We start from the raw sequence: 26,396 nt of genomic DNA, 5'->3' as shown, positions 1-26,396 counted from the left end.
TTTGAGTTTCTTTCTAGATGTTCTGTCCTTTGCTGAGAGTGGGGTGTTGAAGTTTTCTATTATTATCATGGAACTGTCTATTCCTCTTTTCAGTGCTGTTAGAGTTTATTTTACATATTTTGGAGCCCTGTCACTGGGTGTGTAGATATTTATTAAGGTTATGTCTCCTTGGTGAACTGTCCCTTTAGTCATTATATAATGTCCTTCCACGTCTTTTATGGTTGATTTTGCCTTAAAGTCTATTCTATCTGAGATTAGTACTAGAACTCGTGTTCTTTTTTGGTTGCTGTTTGTTTGATGTATTTTTTTCCATCCTTTGATTTTTAATATATTTATGTCTTTGTGTCTAAGGTGTATCTCTTGTAAACAGCACACTGACAGGTCCTGTTTTTTAATCCATCCTGCCACTCTGTCTCTTTACAAGTACATTTAAGCCATTTACATTCAGTGTGATTATCGATAGGTATGAGTTTATAGCTGTCATATTGTTTTTCTTCTTTTGTGGTGTTGATGTTTCATTTGCTCCTCTTACTTTCTGTGCAGTTTCTTTTGTTTGTGGATTTTCTTTTCTTTCATTATTATAGATTTTGTGTTTACTGAGACTTTATGTTCTTTTTTATTCTGATGCTTAGGTTTGTTAGCTTTCTTTGTGGTTACCTTGAAATTTACCCCTATCTTCCTAAATTTGAACCAGTCCTTTATTACTTGATTATCGCCTTGATTTCCTGTTTGAAAGTTTTATACCTATACCTTTTATTCACACCCTTTTATTGTTCTGACATTGTTGTCTCATTTATAGATTTACATCTGTATTTCCCCAGTTCAAGTCTTTTATCTCTATTTTACTATGAGAGTTCATTACCTAGGTTGTAATCTGGCTGATGCTGTCCTGCGTCCTAGACTCCGGTTGTTGTCTGACGTTGTTGGTTCTCTAAACAAAAAAAAAAAAAGGACTCTCTTTAATATTTCTTGCAAGTTTGATTTGGTTTTTATGAATTCTCTTAACTTCAGTATATCTGGAAATGTAGTAATTTCACCATTGTATTTGGGAGAGAGTTTTGCAGGTATATTATTCTTGATCGGCAGTTTTCTTCTTTCAAGGTTTTATATACGTCATTCCACTGCCTTCTTGTCTGCATAGTTTCTGCTGAGTAATCAGAGCTTAGTCATATTGTTTCCCCTTTGTAAGTGACTTTTCATTTTTCTCATGCTGCTCTCAGGGGTATTATGATATGTCTTGGTGACTTTCTTTTCGGGTCTGTCCTACGTGGGGTTTGTTGATCATCTTGGATAGTCAGGTTTTTTGTTTTTCACAATATCTTGGAAGTTTTCTGACAACAAATCTTCAACAATCTTCTCTGTGTTTTCCATCTTCTCCTCCTGTTCTAGAACTCCAATCACTCACAAATTTTTGCTCTTGATTGTGTCCTCCATAGTTCTTCAGTTTTCTTCATTCTTTCATGTGATTTTTCCTTAAAGTGGAGTCCATGGATTTACCTTCAATCTCACTGATTCTGTCTTCCATTGTCTCAGATTAGCTCCTAAAACTTTCTACTGAGTTGTCCTTTTCTGAAATTTTGTTGTTTATCTTTTGGGTTTGTAGTTGCTGTTTTTCTATGATTTCTAATGACTTATTTTTGATGTTTTGTTCTTGTATTATTTTTCTGAATTATTCTACTGGTTTTTCTGTGTTTTCCTTAATTTTGGATATGTTTTCATTGAGTTTGTCTGTGTTTTCCATGATTTTGTCAATTTTTTCCTTGGTTTTATCTGTGTTTTCTTTGATCTCTCACCTAGTCTCTTAAAAAACAAAAACGAAACCCAGTGCCATCAAGTTGATTCCGACTCATAGCGACCCTACACGACAGAGTAGAACTGCCCCATAGAGTTTCCAAGGAGCACCTGGCGGATTTAAACTGCCGACCCTTCGGTAAGCAGGTGTAGCACTTAACCACTACACCACCAGGGTTTCCATCTAGTCTCTTGGAGAGCCCTAAATATTAGTCTTTTGAATTCCATATCAGGTACTTTCATTGCCTTTTCTTCTACCAGAAGGTCATCTTCTGATACTTTATTTTGGCCACTTGCTGGAGTCATCTTTTCCTGTTTTTTAAAAATATATTTTGATACTGTCTGCTGTTTCCAAGACATTAAGCTATTATTTTTTCTTTACTGACTATATGTTTGTTTCATCCTGCTTTTTTATTTTGTTTTTATATGTTGCAGTGGGTGGGCCAGGCATGCTTTACTGCTTGTCTGTCTGTGGGCACGACAGCTCTCGAGAACTTGTCTGGGTGGGCTGGGCTGCAGCAGGCAGGGCAAGCCCGCTTTGCTGTACACTGACTGGTTTGGCAAGGTGGCTGAGGATGGACTGAGCTGGCACTGTCTGACCCCAGCTGTTGGCCTGGGAATGTGGGAGCATTCACAGCCCCTCACCAGATAGGCGGGGGTGTTGATCAGGAAGTGGTACAGGCTTGCTTTCCAGTGTTCAGTAGCTGGACGAGTGGCAGGAGAGGAGGGGCAATGCAAGCCCAGCACGGCAGTGGACCTGAGGCAGGGCAACTCTCTCTGTGGTGGCATGGTAGAGGTTTGATGGGCCAGGGTGCTGGCAGGAAGGGGAGGACGTGACGTATGGAGCTATGTGGGAGGTAGAAAGCAGCAGGCTGGTGGCTATCTAACCATGGCAGTGCAGTGTGGTTCAGCTGGAGGGGACAGAAGTGATGTGCACGGCTAGATGCGAAGGAGAAAGGAAAAAATGGCATGACAGGTGGGGGTGGGTGGGACCCAGGGTGGCGAAAGGCCAGCAGTTCTCTACCTGTAGCAGTGCAGGGAGGCCATGCAGGAAAGGGTAGAGGTGGCATACAGGTCTAGGTCGAAGGGAGAAAGAAAAGGAGGAAAAGGGAAAGACAAAAGGTACAGCAGGAGCTTGTTGGCAATGTGGCGCAGACCAGGGGTGACAGCAGGCTGGTAGTTCTCTAGCCAAGCAGTATGACATGTCCCAGGAAGGGGGTGGGGGTAGCATATGGGGCAAAGGGGGAGGGATGGGAAAGCATGTTTCTCTGGTTACTGGGTTCTCTATTTCCTGCTGGGAGCTCTGTGAAGTTCCTTTCCCATAACCCTGTCCAGGGTCGTTGGCAGGGGACTTTAACTGTTCTCTCTCCTTGTTCTCTGTTTCCCTTCAGCTTCTTCTTCCATTCAGTGTTTGATCTAGTTCTTTATCCCTTCATTTGATGTTTAGGGTTCCAGGATTGACATTTGTATCTGTTTTTACTTAGTTTTGGGGCCTTTGCTGCAGGCGGACCTCATGGTGTGTCTGTCTAGGGTATCATGTTGACTCTACCTCTCCAGAAGGCTTTTCCAACTACAATTCATGATCCAGAAACCATAAAGAAAAGGCTGATCCAACCAAATAAAAACAAAAAAGCCAGGATCGCCTCTTGTCCAGACTTGCCACACTGTTCAGGGGAGTCTGGGGGACAGATGCACTCAGATGGAGCTTCCTGAAACATCTGCAGCTTGGTCAGTCCATCCAATTTCTCATGCAGCAGGTACTCCAGGTGCTGTTCTGCCCAGGCAGCCAGGGTACTGGGCAGATGTGTGTGCTGCAGCAGCTCCCACTCCTTGAGCACCACTGCCTGGCCCTGCAGTGCAGCAACCTGGGTGCCTAGCAGCAGGCAGGTGGCCCCTGAACCTACAGAAAGCAGCAGGCATAGTGCACTCACTGCTTGGGCCCCAGTCAACAACGTGGTGAGTCCCCTATCTCTGCCATCCACCCAGCCACTCTTCTGCATATCACTGCTGCATTTGCCTGAGCTCATGGTCCAAGTGTTTTTTTTCCCCTTCCACTCATTCTTCCTGAAATAATACCTAATTTTCCTATCTTTATTGAATCAAATCTTAACCAGTCTTCTAAATCCAACCAGTCTCCGTGGAGCTGTTCCAGACCATTCTTTCCCACTCTCTTCTGACCTCATTGCCTTGTCAACATCATCATTGACATATCTCTTATACCACTACTTTTGCTGTCTTTTTCTCCCCGCCCCAAGTTTTTGTTACTTATTTCATAACTTCATTTTTCATGGTATCCTCAACTGGATTATAAAATCTTTGAGAGCAGCAGCCACACATTAGCACTGAGAATGATCTTTCGCACATAGATGATATTTAAACATTTGTTGATTGGCTAGAATACCTCAGGTGTAAGAGAGAAAAATTTACACTCCTACTTCATGAATGGCAGTTAGCACAATCTGACTGACTACCTTCAATATTAAAATGGAAGACATTTCTCAACACTTAAGATGAAATAAACTATTGGCATAAATTTTACCCGTTTAGAAGGTAATTATGTTGTGAAAGACATTGTTAAAAACAACAACAACGATCTGTTGCCATCAAGTCAATTCTGACTCACAGTGACCCTACAGGACAGAGTAAAACTGCCTCCATAGAGTTTCCAAGGAGCAGCTGGTGGATTCGAAATGCTGACCTTTTGGTTAGCTGGTGTAGCCCTTAACCACTATGCCAACAGGGTTTCCTTAGTAACAACAGAATTGTATAAATAAACTGCCAGAATTTAAGCAGGTGTTTATTATAATCAGCTATGTTAAATAATAAGAAATAATGTTTGTACTTTAGTCAGCAATGTATTTAACAAATTATTCACAGAGTTCTTAATATGTACCAGGAAACTCACTAGGAACCAGTGCGGAAAAGTGACGAATAAGGCTGGACTAGTCCTCAGCAGCCAACACTTTAATGGAGGAGAATCACTTGAAAACTTTTTACAAAAGCAGTATTAAATAGGCAATACAATACAGCTAATGTACTGAGTAAGAGTCCCTGGGTAGCGCCAACAGTTAAACGCCCGACTACCAGCCGAAAGGTTGGCAGTTCACACACCCAGAGGCCTCGGAAGACAGGCCTGGCAATCTGCTTCTGAAAGGTCATAGCGAAAACCCTACGGACACACTCAGTGGCAACTAACACCACCACAACCAACAACAACAACGTACTGAATACTGTGTCATTAATTTCAATTGGTAGGGCTCAGGAATCATATGTAAAAGAAAGAAAAATGGAAAAGATAACATTTGAAGTAGGCTATGAAAGATAATTAGGATTTTGATAGTCCAAAGATGGGAGAAGGGAGTTCTGGACTATACAATTAGAAAGCGCAAATGGTAGAGGTATAAAAATACTCCCTCACCCCATCTTTAGCTACTAGTAGATGATCCTACTTGCTACTTCACGGAGAAAAATTAAAGGCCATTCCGCTCCTACATCTTGAAATTTAACTATGTTTCTGTCCTTCCTATTTCAAATGGATTGAAGTGTCCCAAATTCTTTCTCAAAGCTAAACTCTCCGGACCTTCTTGCCGTTTGCCTCTTATTGGATCATGTTCTAGTCATCGCCCTCTGTCTTCTTCCCTTTGTGGCCAGGTTTTTTAAAGAACCGTCTATGCCTGCTTTCTCTACTTCATCTTTAGTTCATTCCTCAATTATATAATCTCTTGAACTTTTCATGTATTTTATACATTTAAAAAAGTATTCTTTTTAAACCAAAGAGAAATAAAAATTCATCTTCTGATTTCATTCTTTGTTTTAAAATAAGCTAAGCAGTATTTCTTCCTAAAACTTATTTACTATATTCAGAGAATAGAGGAAGTTTGATCTCTAAAAAAGATCTCCCATCTCTGGAAAGTAAACTCCCACAGAGTGGAAGCTCTGTACACATGTTCTCTGTGAACACCCTGTTATTGTAGTGACCACAGAGAATTCTGATCCTTAGATAATGGCTGAACACTGTTTTTTCAATGTATCTTTCCCTAACTTAGAGCTCTTTATAATTCTTCAGATGAGAAAAGGCAGAGTACTCAATCCATTTTCTTCAGCAATAGAGAAGGCACTTTTAAGGAAACTATCTCTTTTTATCTCATACAAGTCAGGGCACTCAGTCTTTCTCAGCAGATCAGGGTAAGGTAGGTTTGCTATCTCAACACTGTACTGACACCTAGAGAAGCACCTGAGCCCCATCCCTGATTTATATTCTGGTTCTCTGACAGTCTCTTTTACTAAAGGACACTGGCTACAGTGGCTTCTCCTCTTATATACAACAGTTAGAATGCTCCATAACTTTTATTTTGCTCATGTTTCTTGTTTCCAAAGCCATACTTGTCAACAACCCATTTACCACCTTTACTGATGTCAAAAGAGCAAAGTCCTACCCATATGTGACAGCCACATAAGTGCTTTCATGGAGATTGAGTGTCACACACACAATGCCATGAACTGTTGAGCAATATGTGGATTTCAGGCCATCTTTTCACATTTCCTTTGTAATGAACACTTCAATTCATTCAATAATCCAATTATTTCCCTATTTCTTTTAAAAATACATTTATCCCACCTCCCCTCCTGTTTTAAATGGATCACCTCAAACTAGACAAAGATCCATATCATAAATTTCTCTTCTGTCCTCCTAAGGAAAAATTTACAGACCTATCAAACGCTCTGGATGTTACAAGAGTTATATAAATACTTGATAATTAAAAATATAAGAACATTGTTACAATTTCCTTAAAGGTTACCAAATTGATGTTTTGACTAAAGAATCAAATAGAAAATTTCAGGTCCACCTCTAACAGTTGTAGGAGCCAGGGCAAGAGTACACATGGAGGCCCACATTCGATATGTCTAAATATTTAAAAGTTATAAATCAAGTTAACAAACTGTTAAACAAAATATGGTCTCTAATCTTGACAAGATTGGAAAGCCAGCTCAAATGTGGAATTCTTAGACTCCTTAAAGTTGCAAGTCATACTGTGATGACATGAGGACCAGCCCACCCCTTCTCCTCCTATTCCCCAGATCCATCCCACCCACCTCAAACCACTGCCCCTTGGCCGTCCTTCAGGCCTAAGATACTGGTTGCTTCTTCTATGTTGTTAAGGACAGACCCAGGTAAAAGACCCTGGAAGCCGGCTCTGAGCTGTTTTGGGGCAGGGAATTCCAGAGTCCCAGGACTCAGGGTATGGAGGGTGGGGGGTAAATGACTGGGCTAGGCACATCCCCTTGGCCCCTCAGATCCTTCACCTTACGGAGAAGTGTGGCCATAGTAACAACAACAAAAAACCATTGCCGTTGAGTTGATTTCAACTCAAGTGGCCCTACAGGACAAAGGAGAACTACCCCATAGGGTTCCAAAGCTGTAATTTTTATTGAAGCAGACTGCCACATCTTTCTTCCTAGGAGTGGCTGGTGGGTTCAAACTGCCAACCTTTCAGTTAGCAGCCGAGCTCTTAATCACTGTGTTACCAAGGCTCTATCGCCATAATAACCAAAAAAATAAAAAAACAAACCCACTGCCGTCGAGTAGAACCCTCTAAATCACAGGGCCCCTCTAGCCCAGGAATGAAGTCAGTACTGGATAATTTACCAAATAGAGAATTTGCCAGATCAGCCTTATTAGCAGCTAATGTAATACTTTAAATTAAATTAAAACCTAAAATTCCAATCTACAATCACTTCAATTTTCTCAAGATCTATAATCAAAGGTTCTAATATTTACCTGGATATAGCCTACAGATTAAATCTAGATTCCGTGCTTCACAAATTTACAGGATTCTCTTTACATGCTAGAAGGAGCTGAAAAGGCAAAGAGGAGCAGAAACAGGAGGAGAACACAGAGTATCAAAGACAAGATCAGACATGCAGACCTACGAGAAGACATTTGCCCCGTATTAGGTTGCTTGTGCAGGGAAGCTGACAAGGCCATCCACGATTAACCATCTGATCAAGCCACTAGTATCACAGCTTGCTCTCCCCACGCACAGATTCATGCAGTTCACTTAACTGCCTAATCACACCCCTATCCTACCCACTGTGTACATGGTAGGGCAAGTTGAACCTTGTTAGCATGTAAGCCAAGATTGGTGACAGTTCTCCTTACCCAGAATCCCTCATCTCACCATAACTGGCTGCACTGCAATTTCCACTTTACTTAGCAAGAATGTTAATCTGTTCATTTGAAACAACTAAATAATTCTAATTACAATACATATACATACTTCACAGGAAAGGAAGTATTTCAACTGGAAATCTTATTGATGTGTACTTACTGAGATTGTACCATTGTCTAGACCTATGGACAGTCTTCTGGTTTCCGGGTTAAAAGACATGCATGAACATGGAGCTGAAAGAAATGAACATGTTGATGAAATTAACAAAGCGATGATTCTCATTCATTCTGGAGTGCCTAAATAGCTAAAAGTGTATGGCTAATTCCCACTATTTACTAAAAAAAAAGTTCATTAAATTCCCACATGTCAAAAAGTAAAAACAGCAATTTTGCAGCCAACCCCTAATTTTTTAGTTATCCTTTTAATGACTATAACAAACAAGATATTCTCCAACTGGATCAGTTCCAAGGAGCTTATTCTCGCTGTTCTGTCAATGTCATGTTTCAACGTGCTCGACTAGGTTAACAGTACTCTGTGCTACGTCATCCTTCTGTCACCAAGCTTTCTCTCCTAATTAGACCCCAATTTCTGACAGAAGTAACCTATCCCTTCTGAACTAACAAAGATCTTCTTATCCCCCCCACATACATACACATACACACAACTTGTATACAAATCCATTTTTTTAAACTCATAATTGATTTGGGGCATATGGACTATAACAGGGGTCTTTTACTCATAGCATTCAGGGGGGTATCCTGGAGGCTGCTGACTGACACGACTGAGGATCTGTCTCCATCTAAATGAGAACCAACTAGACGTAGGACTAGGCACTGTGGGAAACAGATCGGGTAAGTCAGTCCACACGGTGCGGGGCTGGGACTCTCTGTTCCACCGGGCTGACTAGCGGAGTGTATCTGTGCCCAAGGACTCGAGTATTCTTGGCAGCCACATGTGGTCAACAAGCGCTTATTAAACGGTCAGCTTCTGGGTCCCTATCTTCTTCTCTATCTACATTTCACCTGAGAATTCGGACTTTTGACAATTTGTTCCATACTGAAATAGCTGTTCCAAAGAGCCCAAAACGATATGTAAAAGTCTTCCCCATCCTCACAGCAGCCCTGTAAATCACAAACTACTCACTATCATAATCAGCAGGAAATATTTTTATTCCTACTTTTCACAGTTATGATTAAAAGTCTTACTCAAGGTCCCAAAGGGGAAAAATGTTGGAGAATGTTCAAAGACATAATTCAAACACAGTCTCATTTACAAACAAATAACTTAGGTTATCTTTAAACTGTAAAAGAACTTCAAGTACTACTGACAAAGCCACTTCATAGAAACACACTGCTCAGTAACATGTTTCATTCTCTTTAAGAGCCCTGAATAAAAATAACCAAAAAGAAAAAACTCCTAAGCTGTGTATTTTCTTTTTTCTATCTTCCAATCACTACTACATGTTCAAAAAATATAACAAAAAAATTCTCCCAAAAAGCTTCCACCAGCATAGCAAAATATCTTCTTTCTGTTTAGTCACAAAATAAAACTAGATTCTCAAGAGTACACTGCTGAGGGGGGAAACAGAAGCAACCGCAGTGCTATTTAACACACTGTCCTGAGAAACTCCGTTTTCTTTGTCCTTGGCCTATACACTGTTTGGGTACAACTTCTATGCAGATACTGAAATCCCAGGTCTCATAATCCCATGCAATATGTGCAGAATTAAATTTAAAAGTTCCATGAACACTTATCATGTTAGGTGAAAACAGAAAAAGAAAAACAGTTGCAGTCACACACTTAAAAGTATACCTGGAAAAATTAAACAGTTTGTACCAACACATGTTTGGATGAAAAGATTATGAGTTACAGTTGGCATTATTTCTTATTGTTTTGCTACTCCTATTAAAATTAACTTTAAATATCAAATGATTTATTAAGATGTAAGCATGGACATATAAATCAAAATCTGACTGTAGCCTAAAGGACTACAGATTAGCGAAAAATACCATGCCACTGAGCTGCCTGACTGACCAGCTAAAAGCATTTTCTATGTGATTTCCTCCAAAATTTGTATCTAGCTATGCAACAGTTTGAAAACCCACTGATCTCCGAATGTGATTTAAAAGACTTTTCACAACACGACATACCAGCTGCTGTGGCGGCAACGCAGATTCACGAAGCCCCACGTGTGTCAGGGAGAACTGTGCTGTGCAGGGTCAGTGGCTGGTTTTCCAGAAGTAGACCACCAGACCTTTCCTCTGAGGTGCCTCTGGGTGGACTGGCACCTCCAACCTTCTGGTTAGCAGTCAAGCGCATTAACCTGTGCATCACCTAGGGATTCCAAATGCTACCCTTAAATCTTAGCTATTATTTCTTTATTTCTCTTTTGCACATTGACTATATTTCTTATTATTCTTTCAAGAAATTTTTAGAAAGCTTACTAGGTGCTAGACATGTGGTACAATGATGTAAGATATTATTGCTGCCCCCAAGAGAGTTACAGATTGTGTGACTCCAACCACATGCAGGACCTATGAGACTTACCCCCAATTTCACCTCCTTCGTTTAAATCATTTATGGAAGGAAATATCACCAGAATTCAAAAGCAAAGCATCTCACCTATAAAGGACCATAAACAAAAGGAATTTTAGCAGAAACACTGCTGATCTAGAGCCCATATGGCTGAACCTTAAACGGTTCTGGATGCAGAATGCCAGAGCTATAGAGCAATAGCTCCCAGGTGCCCCCAAAGGTACAACCACACCTTCAAGAAGGCTATGGGAAAACATCAGACAAATCTTGTGTGTGTGTGTGCGTGCATGTGCATTTGTGTGTGTGTGTGTGCACGTATGTATGTGTAGGGAGAAAAAATTGCTAGGTGAGCCACATGACGGTCATTAAATCATTCCTCAACAGTGACACTCACATTGTACAGCTACAGGCCCCCGACTGGTGAACCACACACCCTGGCAGGCCCAAGGAGGCAGAGATTCATAAGAACATAAATGCCTATATTTGTTGTTACAGTAAATGCTTTTCCGGAGGGTAGACAGATTGACACAGATCGTTCCAACCTCAGCTCCCCAGAAATGAACAACTAAAGTAGCTTCTGAAAGACTAGTGCTGAGGCCCGAACAAAACGGACTCCTAGTCATGCAAGACAAATATCAAAGGGGCAAAGCTGTCTGGGGAAGGATAATGAGACACACTAAAATAGAGGTAATTATGGCCAAATGGTAAAGGGAATTGAGGGAAGAAACAAACAACATTTGTAGTCAGATTGCAAAACGCGATGTTTAACAAATCAGAACTCTGCTTTCAACACTGTAAAACTATTACTTTGTAAGGCAATAAAGAACTATTTGATCTCTCTGATGGCTAGAAGTGCAGGCTAGAGACAAGTTGGCTGAGAGACTCTTCTAGTCTCCCAACTTAAAGTTGCTTTCTCCACAGAGTGAGAAACATGGCTGGCCAGAGCTATACAAATACAATACACTTCCCGTCTACTGACTTCCTCTATCACAAATTCATCACTGACCTCTAAATGAAATGAAATACAAAGCTGGAAGATATATTTACTCTTGCCACCCTTAAGTGTTTTCCCATGAGAAAGGATGACCACAACAGTTAAGCTTTGTGGGGTGGCCCCCAATTGTCAAGGCCCTTCACATCTATCATGCCATGTAAAGTGTGCCCAAGTCTGCTCCTACACTAACCCAGTAACTGAAATCCAAGGCCTTGCCGCTCGTCTTGTCAGTGTTATACCCTAGCTTCCTACTTCCCAACATTTTCATTAAAACCTAGAAAAATATGATCACAGTTTCAAGATAAAATATTATAAAAACTCCTTTTCCACACTATCTGAATAAGATTTGTCATCTACCTTTTCAGTCTCAGATTGATGACACTCAAAATAAGTGAATTTGCAAAATTTTAGACAGCAAGATATTGAAAGGCACAAATAAGACAGAAAAGAAACTGGGCAGGTCTGTGAGTAACGGCCATCACCTGTCCATTGGTCTGTGGTACCGTGGCGGCTTGTGTGTTGCTGTGATGCTAGAAGCTATACCACTGGTATTTTGAATACCAGCAGGGTCATCCACGGTGCACAGGTTTCAGCAGAGCTTCCAGACTAAGACAAATTAGGAAGAAAGGTCTGGTGATCCACTTCCTAAAATTAGTCAAAGGAAACTTTATGATCACAGCAGAACATTATCTGACTCACTTGCTTTGGAAATACTATCGGGGGAATCGGTCGTTAGACGAGGACACCATGTTTGGTGAAACAGGGCCAACGAGGGTGAGAGAGACCCTCAGTGACATGGGTTGGCACGACAGTTGTAACGATGGAGTTGAACATGCTGGTGATTGTGAGGTTGACGCAGGAATGGGCAACATTTCATTCAGATACACAAGGTCGCCATGAGTTGGAGCTGACTTGAAGGCAGCTATCTATCTATGTGTAATGAGGAAACAATATTTTTTTATATTAGTATCAGGCCTTTAGATCTTAATGGCTTGCCAATGTCTCATGTTTAAAATTAAACACTTTCATAAACTCTGAGTGTTTTTTAAAGTGGTTTTTCTTTTTTTGTAATTTAAGACAGGAATTTAGTGTAAAGTTCAGGGAAAGTAAAAATAAGAGAAGCCCCAGTAAAAGTGATTATATTAATGAACACGAAATCTGAACGGAGAAAAGCTGAAGGTATATGAGCCCTCGACAAAGAGGACTCAAGAGACCTCAACAGCAGGTCAGTAATTAAATGGATTAAAGAGAAATCAGCTACTTGTATTTCTAATACTTTTATCCCACAGGTGGTCTAGAAAAACACTCCCCTTGCCTTAAAAAAATAGATAGGAGGCAGAGCCAAGATGGCGGAATAGACAGACGCTTCTGACGAGCCCTCTTTACAAAAAAAGAACCAAAAAGACAAGTGAAACGAGTATATCTGTGACAAGCTGGGAGCCGTGAGCATCAAAGGCAAGCTTAGACAACAAACTGAGGGGCAGGAGAAGGAAGAAACTGTTCAGAAGCAGAGAGGAGTTGCCGGATCTGAATGGCGGGGAGCCCTCAGGCACCATTCCCAGAGCGGCTGTGGCGGCGGTGGGCTGGTCCTAGCGTTCGGCCGCAGTTTCCTCAGGGAGAAGCAGCCAGCCACACAGCCCACTCACATCTCTGGAACCTGAGGAGAACGGCGCTCTAGGCAAAAGCTAAGTACTTGCGTATATTTTACCGCGCACCCCCCACCCCCAACCCAGCTTCAGAGGCTGAATCCCTGGGACTGAGACAGACCCTGGTGAGCACGTGGAGCTGTCCTCCCGGCCTTTGGGAAGGAAAAAATTTCCAACTGGGGGAAAAGATAATTTGTTAGCTCCTTTAACTGGGAGAGCTCAGGACATCAGCAGTTCCTGTCCAGGCATAACCCGTCCGTGGACCTTGAGCGCCTTTCCTTTCTGCATGGACCTGTGTGGGCCTATTTCAGGAGAATAGGCCCTTGTTGGCAAACTCCAACCATTTCAGTGGTGCAGTGGAGAAGTGGGTATTTGATGTTTGCAATTGCTTTGCCTATTAAACAAGGTCCTCACCTACCCACAACAGAGACCTACGGACTGGTGGCTCTACTTGGGTTGCCCAGCCACCCATGACAGGGGTCCAGGAATAACTGGTACCTCCCAGTTCTTACAACAAAAACTTTAGGTGCCCATGGTCCCCATGCAGAGCCCACCCACCAGCATGCTCTAGGAAACAGAGATGCATTTTCCTCAGAGACACTTGGGGGTCGGTTCTCAGCCCCCTGCCTTGTTCAGAGCATGACCCCCTGCTGCAATCAGATACGGGTATATACTCCAATCACCCTTGCCCCTCTAAGACTGTAGAACAGAGTCGGTACCATACACTTCATATCAGCTACCTGGAAACCTCAGCTGAATTCACACAAGAAAACTGAATGGATTCCTAGACTGATATACCTGATAGATAACAGAGCCTGTACCATACACTTGATGATCAGCTACCTGGAAACCTCAACTGAATTCACACAAGAAAACTGAATGGACCCCTAGACTGATATACCTGATAACAGCTCTAGCTAGCTGGGGACAGGACACCAGAGCTCCAAAGGCAAAAATAATCAAGCTAGCTCACTCAAGCAACCTATAGGGGTATACCAAAACAAAACAAAGTAAGCAGCTATGACACAGTAAGCAAGCATAAACTAATAAAATAACTTATAGATGGCTCAGAGACAACAGTCAATATCAAGTCACATAAAGAAACAGACCATGATCACCTCAACAGGCTCTCAAAACAAAGAATCCAGGGATCTTTTAGATGAAAGCGCATTCCTGGCATTACCAGAATACAAAAGTTTAATATACAGAACCCTTCAAGACATCAGGAAGGAAATGAGGCAATACGTAGAAAAAGCCAAGGAACACAGAGATAAAGCAACTGAAGAAATCAGAAAGATTATTCAGGAACATAATGAAAAGTATAATAAGCTGGAAAAATCCATACACAGACAGCAATCAGAAATTCAGAAGATTAACGATAAAATTACAGAATTAGATAACTGAATAGAAAGTCAGAGGAGGAGAACTGAGCAAGTAGAAGCTAGAATATTCTGAACTCGAAGATAAATCACTTAGCACTAATATATTTGAAAAAAAATCAGATAAAAGAATTTTAAAAACATGAAGAAAACTTAAAAATCATTTGGGACTCTTATCAAGAGAAACAACCTAGGAGTTATTGGACTACCAGAGGAGGGATAATAGAAAATAAAGAGAAAATTGTTGAGGATTTGTTGCCAGAAAACTTCCCTGATACTGTGAAAGATGAGAAAATATCTATCCAAGTTGCTCATCGAACTCCACATCAGGTAGATCTTAAAAGAAAGTCAACAAGACATAATCAAGCTTGCGAAAACCAAAGATAAAGAGACAATTATAAGAGCAGCGAGGGACAAAAGAAAAGTCACCTACGAGGGAGAGCCAATAAGAATAACCTTGGACTACTCAGCAGAAAATGTGCAGGCAAGAAGGCAATGGGATGACATATTTAAAAAACTGAAGGAAAAAAATTGCCTCCCAAGAATCATATATCCATCAAAACTGTCTCTTAAATATGAAGGTGAAATTAAGACATTTCCAGATAAACACAAGTTGAGGGAATTTGTAAAAACCAAACCAAAACTATAAGAAATACTAAATGGAGTTTTTGGTTAGGAAATCAATAATATCAGCTATCAACCCAAGACTAGAACAGTGGGCAGAGCAACCAGAAGTCAACCCAGACAGAGAAATCCAAAAAAAAAAAAAAAGCAAGATTTAAAAAAAAAAAAAAAAAGCCCAACACAGAGTAACGGTGATGTTATTATATAAAAGCAGACAACATTAAACTAATAAAGAGGAACTAAAAAATGGAATTATACGCCTTCCATATGGAGAGGAAGATACGGCAATACAAAAAAATAAAAGTTAGTTATAAATTTAGAAAAATAAGGGTAAATAATAAGGTAACCACAAGGGAGACAAACTATCCTACTCAACAAAATAAAATACAAGGGAAAAATACAGACTCAGCAGAAACAAAATCAACAACAAATATGAGGAAAGGACAATACATATAGAAAATCTACTCAGCACATAAAATCAAGTGGGAAAAAGAAACTGTCAACACACAAAAAAAGATATCAAAATGATAGCACTAAATTCATACCTGTCCATAATTACACTGAATGTAAATGGACTAAATGCACCAATAAAGAGACAGAGAGTGGCAGAATGGATTAAAAAACAAAATCCATCTATATGCTGCCTACAAGAGACACACCTTAGACTTAGAGACACAAACTAAAACTCAAAGGATGGAAAAAATATATCACGGAAACAACAATCAAAAAAACAGCAGGAGTGGCAATATTAATTTCTGACAAAATAGCCTTTAAAGTTAAATCCATCAGAAAGGATAAGGAAGGACACTATACAATGATTAAAGGGGCAATACACCAAGAAATAACCATATTCAATATTTATGCACCCAATGACAGGGCCACAAGATACATAAACTCTATCAGCATTGAAAAATGAGATAGACAGCCCAACAATAATAGTAGGAGACTTCAACACACCACTTTTGGTGAAGGACAGGACATCCAGAAAGAAGCTCAATAAAGACACGCAAGATCTAAATGCCACAATCAACCAACTTGACCCCGTAGACATATACAGACCACTGCACCCAACAGCAACCAACTGTACTTTCTTTTCTAGTGCACATGGAACATTCTCTAGAACAGACCACATATTAGGTCATAAAGCAAGCCTTACCAGAATTTGAAACACTGAAATATTACAAAGCATCTTCTCTGACCCTAAGGCCACAAAAGTAGAAATCAATAACGGGAAAAGAAATCAAACACTTGGACACTGAACAATACCCTGCTCAAAAAGACTGGATTATACAAGACCTTAAAGATGGAATAAAGACATTCATAGAATCCAAAGAGAACGAAAACACTTCCTCTCAGAACCTTTGGGACACAGCAAAAGTGGTGCTTAGAGGCCAATTTGTATCAATAAATGCACACATCCAAAAAGAAGAAAGGGCCAAAATCAAAGAACTATCCCTACAACTTGAACAAATAGAAAGAGAGCAACAAAAGAAACCCACAGGCAACAGAAGAAAACAAATAATAAAAATTAGAGCTGAACTAAATGAAACAGAAAACAGAAAAACAATTGAAAGAATTAACAAGACCAAAAGCTGGTTTTTTGAAAAAATCAACAAAATTGATAAACCATTGGCCAATCTGACAAAAGAAATACAGGAGAGGAAGCAAATAACCTGAATAAGAAATGACATGCGCAGTATTACAACAGACCCAACTGAAATTAAAAGAATCATATCACATTACTATGAAAAACTATACTCAAATTCGAAAACCTAGAAAAAATGGATAAATTCCTAGAAACACACTGCCTACCTAAACTAACACAAACAGAGGTAGAACAACTAAACAGACCCATAACAAAAGAAGAGATTGAAAAGGTAATCAAGAAACTCCCAACAAAAAAAGCCCTGGTCCAGATGGCTTCACTGAAGAGTTCTACCAAACTTTCAGAGAAGAGTTAACACCACTACTACTAAAGGTATTTCAGAGCATAGAAAAGGATGGAATACTACCAAACTCATTCTATGAAGCCACCATCTCCCTGATACCAAAACCAGGTAAAGACACCACAAGAAAAGAAAATTATAGACCTATATCCCTCATGAATGTAGATGCAAAAATCCTCAACAAAAATCTAGCCAAGACAATTCAACAACATATCAAAAAAATAATCCACCATGACCAAGTGACATTCATACCAGGTATGCAGGGATGGTTCAACATTAGAAAAACAATTACTGTAATCCACCACATAAATAAAACAAAAGACAAGAATCACATGATTTTATCAATTGATGCAGAAAAGTCATTTGACAAAGTTCAACACTCATTCATGATAAAAACTCTCAGCAAAATAGGAATAGAAGGAAAATTTCTCAACGTAATGAAGGGCATTTATACAAAGCCAACAGCCAACATCACCCTAAATGGAGAGAGCCTGAAAACTTTCCCATTGAGATCAGGAACGAGACAAGGGTGCCCTTTATCACCACTCTTATTCAACATTGTGCTGGAAGTCCTAGCCAGAGCAATTCGGCTAGATAAAGAAATAAAGCACATCCAGATTGGCAAGGAAGAAGTAAAAGTATCTCTATTTGCAGATCACATGATCTTATACACAGAAAACCCTAAGGAATCCTCCAGAAAACTACTGAAACTAATAGAAGAGTTCAGCAGAGTATCGGGATACAAGATAAACATACAAAAATCAGTTGGATTCCTCTACACCAACAAAAAGAACATCGAAGAGGAAATCACCGAATCAGTGCCATTTACAGAAGCCCCCAAGAAGATAAAATACTTAGGAAGAAATCTTATCAGAGATGTAAAAGACTTTTACAAAGCAAACTACAGTACACTTCTGCAAGAAACCAAAAGAGACTTACATAAGTGGAAGAATGTACCTTGCTCATGGATAGGAAGACTTAACATTATAAAAATGTCTGTTCTACCAAAAGTGATCTATACATGTAATGCAATTCGCATCCAAATCCCAAGGACATTCTTCAATGAGATGGAGAAACAAATCACCAATTTCATATGGAAGGGAAAGAGGCCCCGATAAACAAGGCATTACTGAAAAAGAAGAACAAAGTGGGAGGCCTTACTTTACCTGATTTTAGAACCTATTATACCACCACAGTAGGCAAAACAGCCTGTTACTGGTACAACAACAGATACATGGACCAATGGAACAGAATTGAGAATCCAGACATAAATCCATCCATATATGAGCAATTGATATTTGACGAAGGCCCCAAAACAGTTAAATGGGGAAAAGACAGTCTTTTTAAAAAATGGTGCTAGCATAACTGGATATTCATCTGCAAAAACATGGAACAAGACCCATACCTCACTCTATGCACAAAAACTAACTCAAATTGGATCAAAGACCTAAATATAAAATCTAAAGCAATAAAGATCATGGAAGAAAAAACAGGGACAACGTTAGGAGCCCTAATACATGGCATAAACAGTATACAAAACATTATAAAAAACTTAGAAGAAAAACTAGGTAACTGGGAGCTCCTAAAAATCAAACACTTACGCTCATCCAAAGACTTCACCAAAAGAGTAAAAAGACTACCTACAGACTGGGAAAAAGTTCTTAGGTACGACATTTCTGATCAGCGCCTGATCTCTAAAATCTATATGATATTGCAAAAACTCAAGGGCAAAAAAGACAAATAACCCTATTTAAAAATGGGCAAAAGATATGAATAGGCACTTCACTCTAGAAGACATTCAGGTAGCTAACAGATATATGAGGAAATGTTCACGATCATTAGCCATTAGAGAAATGCAGATCAAAACTACAATGAGATTTCATCTCACTCCAACAAGGTTGGCATTAATCCAAAAAAACACAAAAGAATAAATGTTGGAGAGGCTGTGGAGAGATTGGAACACTTCTACACTGCTGGTGGGAATGTCAAATGGTACAACCACTTTGGAAATCCATTTGGCGCTTCCTTAAAAAGAACTACTGTATGATTCAGCAGTCCCACTGCTTCGAATATATCCTAGAGAAATAAGAGCCTTTATACGAACAGATATATGCACACCCGTGTTTATTGCAGCACTGTTTACGATAGCAAAAACATGGGAGCAACCAATGTGCCCATCAACGGATGAATGGATAAATAAACTATGGTATATCCACACAATGGAATACTACGCATCGATAAAGAACAGTGAGGAATCTCTGAAACATTTCATAACATGGAGGAACCTGGAAGGCATTATGCTGAGTGAAATTAGTCAGTTGCAAAAGGACAAATATTGTGTAAGACCACTATTATAAGAACTTGAGAAATAGTTTAAACTGAGAAGAAAACATTCTTTTGTGGTTACTCGAGGGGGGAGGGAGGGAGGGAGGGAGGGCGGGAGAGGGGTATTCACTAATGAGATAATAAATAAGAACTACTTTAGGTGAAGGGAAAGACAGCAGAGAATACAGGGGAGGTCAGCACAATTGGACTCAATCAAAAGCAAAGAAGTTTCCTGAATAAACTGAGTGCTTCGAAGGCTAGCGTAGCAGGGGCAGGGGTCTGGGAACCATGGTTTCAGGGGACATCTAAGTCAACTGGCATAATAAAAAAACATTCTGCATCCCACTTTGAAGAGTGGTGTCTGGGGTCTTAAACTCTAGCAAGCAGCCATCTAAGATGCATCCATTGGTCTCAACCCACCTGGATCAAAGGAGGATGAAGAACACCAAGGACACAAGGTGATTACGAGCCAAGAGACAGAAAGGGCCACATGAACCAGCGACTACATCATCCTGAGACCAGAAGAACTAGATGGTGCCCGGCTATAACCAATGACTGCCCTGACAGGGAGCACAACAGAGAACCCCTGAGGGAGCAGAAGAGCAGTGAGATGCAGACCCCAAATTCTCATAAGACCAGACTTAATGGTTTGACTGAGACTGGAAGGACCCCCAGACCTTCTCTTGGCCCAGTACAGGAACTATTTCTGAAGCCAAGTCTTCAGACATGGATTGGACTGGACGATGGGTTGGTGAGGGATGCTCGTGAGGAGTGAGCTTCTTGGATCAGGTGGACACTTGAGACTATGTTGGCATCTCCTGCCTGGAGGGGAGATGAGAGGGTGGAGGGGGTTAGAAGCTGGCGAAAAGGACACAAAAAGAGAGAGTGGAGAGAGAGAGCAGGCTGTCCCATTATAGGGGGAGAGTAATTGGGAGTGTGTAGCAAGGTGTATATGGGTTTTTGTGTGAACGACTGACTTGATTTGTAATCTTTCACTTAAAGCACAATAAAAATTATTAAAAAAAAAAAAAAAAGAGAGACCGATTGATGGATTGATCGATAGACAGATGGACAGACACACACACACACATTGTTAAAAATAGGCATTCTTAAAATATTTCAATTTGGGGAAAGTCTCCTAATTTCTATTACACCTATCATTCTTTCATTTTATGGCTAATTTATTTTCCATTCTTTGCTGACCTGCTGAACTTTGCTCAAATAAACACCAGTTTCACTGACGGGTCTGCCGTGGATTTCAGTCATGCCAACTGCTTTACGAAGCCACAGCATTCCCTGGCAGGACAGGCTACCTTCTGCAGGGCATGTTCCAGTGGGAACTTTAAAACTAAACAATGCTACTTCCATGAGTAAAGCTTCAGGTGTTTAAGGCATCCTGGTAAAGTTCTATGTCAGCATCCCATGATAAGAGAGCCTTAAATACACCTCCAGGGAGCAAGCACAAAGCAAAGGTTTAATTCATGGACGCTACTTCATTCAGCCTCGTTTGTCACAGCACAATATTTATTAGGCTAGCGGTGCCTATATTTAAGACTTCGACTACCTAGCACTGAAAAGCATTTTCCAGTGAAATCAAACATTTTGTGTAATCTACTAAAATTAACCATTTTGTTTTCTTTTTATCTAGTCTGAGTAACACCAGCAAACTTACAGTGAATTTATTAGCAGTAGTCATTTTTCTCTCAGAAAAGTTTCTCTCAGAGTTTTAAGTTACAGTAAAGTGATCTAACTACAGGAAATTTTACAACGTTCTATCAGGTGAGAATCAAACAAGAGTATGCTAAAAAAAAAAAGCGCTATAATTGCTCAGATAATTAATATCTGTCATCTTTAGTTTGGATGGTGTACGTTTCCCTTCATTTCCTTAAAAATCAAGTTGCTTGGGAACTTCTTCTCGGTAAACCCGAAAACCAAACCGACTGCCTTCAAGTCGATTTTGACTCATAGTGATCCTGAAGGAGAGTAGAACTGCCCCAGAGAGTTTGCAAGGCTATAATCTTTATGGAAGCAGACTGCCACATCTTTCTCCTGCTGAGCGGCTGGTGGGTTCCAACCACCAACCTTTTGGTTAGCCCTTAGAGGCCAAGCACATTAACTACTGTGCCAGCAGGGCTCCTTTCTTCTTGGTAAATACAGAATTAAAAGATCATATTACACTACTATTGTCAAAAACACAAAGAGTAAAAACAACAAACTGTTTCTACATATGGTTCCATAATATAATCTATACCAATTAAAGAAGCCAACAAATGGAGAGATACACTTCACAACTTAGAACCAAGGAATTATTTGAAAGTAGGTATAAATTAAAATAATAGGATGAGCATTTCCCAGCAATTATCACATATTCCCCAGCCTGCCAAGAAACTCCCTAAAGCTAAAGATGTTGTTTAAAAGTCACCAAAACAGTCACTACCTTATAAACTACAACTGACGAGGTCATTATTTTCAGTGCCTTTCTACCACTCATCTATCCACATGAGCTTTGCCTCAGAACTCCAATAAGTCTAGTACAAGAGGTGGGACAAACACACAAACCATCTTAGGCTTAAGTTATCTACTAAAGTTCTCTTTTGAAAACCTGACCAAATTAACACTTGTCATTTACATACAAAACAACTCATTTCTATCCCAGATGGAAAGCATATAACCACATTAATCAATCAAATTTTCAAAATCCAGTTTCAAGGTATCTACTGCCTTAAGATTACAGTGCCAACAAACGAAAAAAGGAAACCAACCCCTAACCCCACAAATCAGTCATTAGTTATAACCCTAATAATAACACTGGATCAGTATCAGCAATTATGGTATATATTGTTAAAGACCCAGAACCTGAAAGACCTTTCCAAACAGTTATTTGATATATCTAATAACCCAAATATTTTTGCAAAGTTGAGAACAGAGAAAACAGACATTTTATCTGTCACACATCAAAGATAATGTAAATAACTTACCGGAAGTAACACAGTCAATTGGTAGTAGCAAAAATGAAACTCAAATCCCAGTTTCCCATCCAGGTACAGGTTCTAACCTATACACTATTGTGACTATGCCAATCCTAACAATGTATATTTCAAGGTGAATTTAATGTAAATAATAGCCTATGCTCAAACTTCAGCTCTCCATTCTGTTTCACTAACATAATTTACTTAACGTATTCCTGTGATGGTTAATGTTATGTGTCACCCTGGCTAGGCTGATCTCAGTGGTTTGGCAGACACCAAGCAATCACCTTCTATTTTGTGATCTGATATGGGCAGCCAATCAGTTGAAAGGGGAGTTTTCTTGGGGGTGGGGCCCACCTCCAGTATATAAATGGATGTTCTGGCAAAGCTCGCTCTCTTTCTTGACCCTGTACTCTACTTGGCACCTGACTTCTGGTTCTTGGGATGTAATCCTGCAGAAGTCTCTGGCCTGATGCCTGACCTGCAGATTTTGGATTCACCAATCTCCACAACCCCACGATCCAGCAGAGGCCTCTAGCCTGCCACCTGGCCTGCAGATTTTGGGTTTCTCAGCCCCTGCAACCACGTGAGCCAACAGAGATCTTCAGCATGCCATCTGACCCGCAGATTTTGGATTCACCAACCTCTGCAACCCTGTGAGCAAGCAGAGGACTCCAGCCAGCCTCCTGACCTGCAGATTCTGGGTTTGTCAGCCCCTGCAACCATGTGAGCCAGCAGAGGTCTGCAGCATATATATATATACGTATATATATATATACACACTTCACTGGTTCTGCTCCTCTAGAGAACCCAGACAAAGACAATTCCCCACTTCACCTCACAAAGAATTTGAAATGGCTTAATAAGCAGATACGATAAAACTAGGCAACAAAAATAAGCAGTAAGTCATTACTAAGGAAAAGACATATAAGAACAGAAAGAAAATTAAAATAAAGACCTCTTGGTTAACATAATAGGTTCCACGTTTCACATCGTTAAGGCCAAGTACCAATTCCTCAGAGCTGTTTCTCCCAATCTTTTTAACTTCATAATGTTCTTATTAGGTGCTGTCGAGTCTATTCTGACTCACAGCGACCCTATACACAACAGAATGAAACACTGCCCAGTCCATCCTCACAATCGCTGTTATACTTGAGCCCACTGCTGCAGCCACTGTGTCAATCTATCTCGTTGAGGGTCTTCCTCTTTTTCTGTGACTCTCTACCAAGCATGATACCCTTCTCCAGGGACTGATCCCTCCTGATAACACGTCCAAAGTATGTGAGACGAAGTCTTGCCATCACTGCTTCTAAGGAGCATTCTTGCTATACTTCTTCCAATATTCTTCACCAACACCACAATTCAGAGGCATCAATTCTTCTTCAGTCTTCCTTATTCACTGGCCAGCTTTCGCATGCATATGAGGCGACTGAAAACACCCTGGCTTGGGTCAGGTGCACCTTAGTCTTTGGGGTGACATCTTTGCTTTTTAACCCTTTAAAGAGGTCTTTTGCAGCAGATTTGCCCAATGCGATACATATAGGAAATTATATCTGTATCAAAAATTACGTTTATATTTGGGGTAAATGGAAGAGATTGCTAGAGCAAAAGATGACTGGACTGCCTCTATCCAGCTAAGGGGATCAATTCTGGGGGGACCTGGAATCCATTTGAACCACACAGGTATGCTGTGATCCACTGGGGCCACACGGGTATGCTGTGATCCACTGGGACCACACGGGTATGCTGTGATCCACTGGGGCCACACGGGTATGCTGTGATCCATTGGGATCACACAGGTATGCTGTGATCCATTGGGACCACGCGGGTATGCTGTGGCACGCAGTTTGGGAAATTCTGCCTTAGAGAAAACAAAGATATTCCAGGTCCCCATATCTGAAAAAATATTCCCACTTGGGGCTTCTTCATATAGGGGATGTTAAGTGTTGTGGTAGACAATTATTTCATGAACAGAATTTAAGCATTTCCTATAATGTACACACCAGTGCACCCCGACAGTATAAAGCATGGAAGCATTTCTGCAGAGGACCAAGACAAGGTGGGGAAACTCAGAATACAGGTGAATAACGGACTGCATAGCCTTCACATGCTCACTGTAAATAGCGTTTCTCTCCATCAGGCTTTTAATAGAAACTGGGAGGCAGAGAATTCAAAATGATGTCTTTCAGTGAGGTCTCATGTGTCTATATTATAAAAGCTAGCTGAGCAGATAAGATAGTGGCCACGGTTATGTGAAAACTGAGGGGCCCAACCAAAACTTCAGACTGGGTAAATGGCATCCTACCAAGCCAAGGCAGAGAGCTGGAAAAAGTGACAAAATAGGTCATCTCTTGGCTGTGTCATGTGTGCTTACTAATTTGTAAATATCTTTGGGGAAAAAAAAATGTCTTCTGTTTAAGTTGTGTTTGGTTCACTGCTTTGGGGACAAATTTATAAACACTTAGGAGCTAAAATAAATCCCACCTGCCTGCCCTGGCAATGACAGAATCAACAGAGGCTTTCCAATTCTCCAACACACCCAGGTCCTGAGGCCCCAGCCCTCTCCACCTCCTATTCATGACATCTTTGGCAGCCAAGTTGATTTACCTTTTCCCCATTCTCAAGGGAAAAGTTGGCAATAAAGGGCTAGACGTGATACTCAATACTTTAACAGAGGAAGAAAAATCTCAAACACCTGCCACCCTGGCTCCCACTTGAGATTTCATTCCTCCTTTCCTTTGTCTGACATCATGAATGGCAAACCTCGTACCACGGTAAAGTAAGTCTAAAATAATTCAACCGTGAAAATAGGTTATGTGTTTTGTTTTGTTTCTTCTCTTGTGATGCAAATGTGGGGGTTGAAATGGTTATCTATTAAGAGTCTGCAACAATCATCTCATTTATGGCTGCAACTTAAACCTCAACTCTGTATGCTCAGAAAGGCCCCTCTCCAGTTTCCAAGTTCAGGCAGGGTCCCAGTTGTGTAGACTGTAAATTGATATTGTCATAAAGAATGAGCAGTTATTATATAAGATACAGAGGTCCCTGGGTAGAGCAAGTGGTTTGCAATTGGCTATTAACGTAAAGTTTGGTGGTCTGAACTCACCCAGTAGCTCCATGGAAGAAAGTCCTGGCAATCTGCTTCCATAAAGAATACACTGAAGAAAGCCCTATGGAGCTCAGTTCTACTCTGCACACATGGAGTCACCATGAGTCAGAATCGACTTGACATCAACAGCTTTGTCTGTCTGGTTTTTGGCTATGTGAGATACAGAGTTGCTGGGTGGTGCACACAGTTAAGCACACAGTTGCTAACCAAAAGATCGGAAGTTCAAGTCTATCCGGAGGTAACCTGGACGAAAGGCCTAGCGATCTACTTCTGAAATTCAAGCACTGAAAACTCTATGGAGTTGCAGCACTATTCACAAGAGCCAAAATATGGAAACAACCTAAGTGCCCACAATGGATGAATGGATAAACAAAATGTGTTATGCATGTATAACTGAATACTAAGCAGCCATAAGAAAAGACAAGTTTACAGAACATCTTGGAACGTGGATGAATCTGGTGGACATTATTTTGAGCACAAAAGACAAATACTGCATGTTCTCGCTTTCATAAAATGACAAGAATAGGTACATATACAGAGACCAATGTTCATTGATGGTTATCAGGCACAGGGGGAGGGGGAGAGAGGGATTCATTCTCTAGATTGAAATGTAGTGGTGTCAGATCTTGTCTAAGTTCAGAAGGACGGACGAGAATCACCGTCAGCCTAAAGCTGACTCTTATGAGGTAGTGGTCAGACATACCTTCACTCTCCAACCTTGTTTACCAATTTTGACACCAGCTGTCTCTCCCACAGCACTACTTCTCCGCTGGGTTAACTGCCGATTTGGCCACACAGAACTCACAGACCAAATTTACGATTATGGGGTTTATTAGGGAAATAACGGGATCAGAATCAACTTGGAAGTAACAAGAACAACTCAGGAGACAGGATACAGTTCGTCAATC

General features: G+C 40.5%; 1 protein-coding gene across 11 annotated transcripts in view; it reads right to left on the bottom strand.

Annotated features, from left to right (window-relative positions):
* The window catches only part of WDFY2 (WD repeat and FYVE domain containing 2), a 297,542-nt gene that overhangs the window by 144,903 nt on the left and 126,243 nt on the right, over window positions 1–26,396 (bottom strand). For 10 of the 11 annotated variants that reach the window (XR_010318214.1, XR_002786422.2, XR_010318215.1 and 7 more), the window contains exon 3: window positions 8,121–8,194. Coding sequence is in view for 3 of the 11 variants with exons in the window: in XM_003412629.4 (XP_003412677.1) it covers window positions 8,121–8,194 (74 nt within the window). In the remaining 8 variants the exon portion in view is untranslated. Of the gene's footprint in view, window positions 1–8,120; window positions 8,195–10,508; window positions 10,584–26,396 lie in introns of all 11 variants that reach the window. The other variant, XM_023551348.2, reaches the window with a different exon arrangement.

Source organism: Loxodonta africana, chromosome 17 (assembly GCF_030014295.1).
Source record: "Loxodonta africana isolate mLoxAfr1 chromosome 17, mLoxAfr1.hap2, whole genome shotgun sequence".
In the NCBI taxonomy this organism is placed as follows: Eukaryota; Metazoa; Chordata; class Mammalia; order Proboscidea; family Elephantidae; genus Loxodonta; species Loxodonta africana.
The sequence above is the reverse complement of the archived record's forward strand: the minus strand, read 5'-3'. Positions and strand labels throughout refer to the sequence as shown.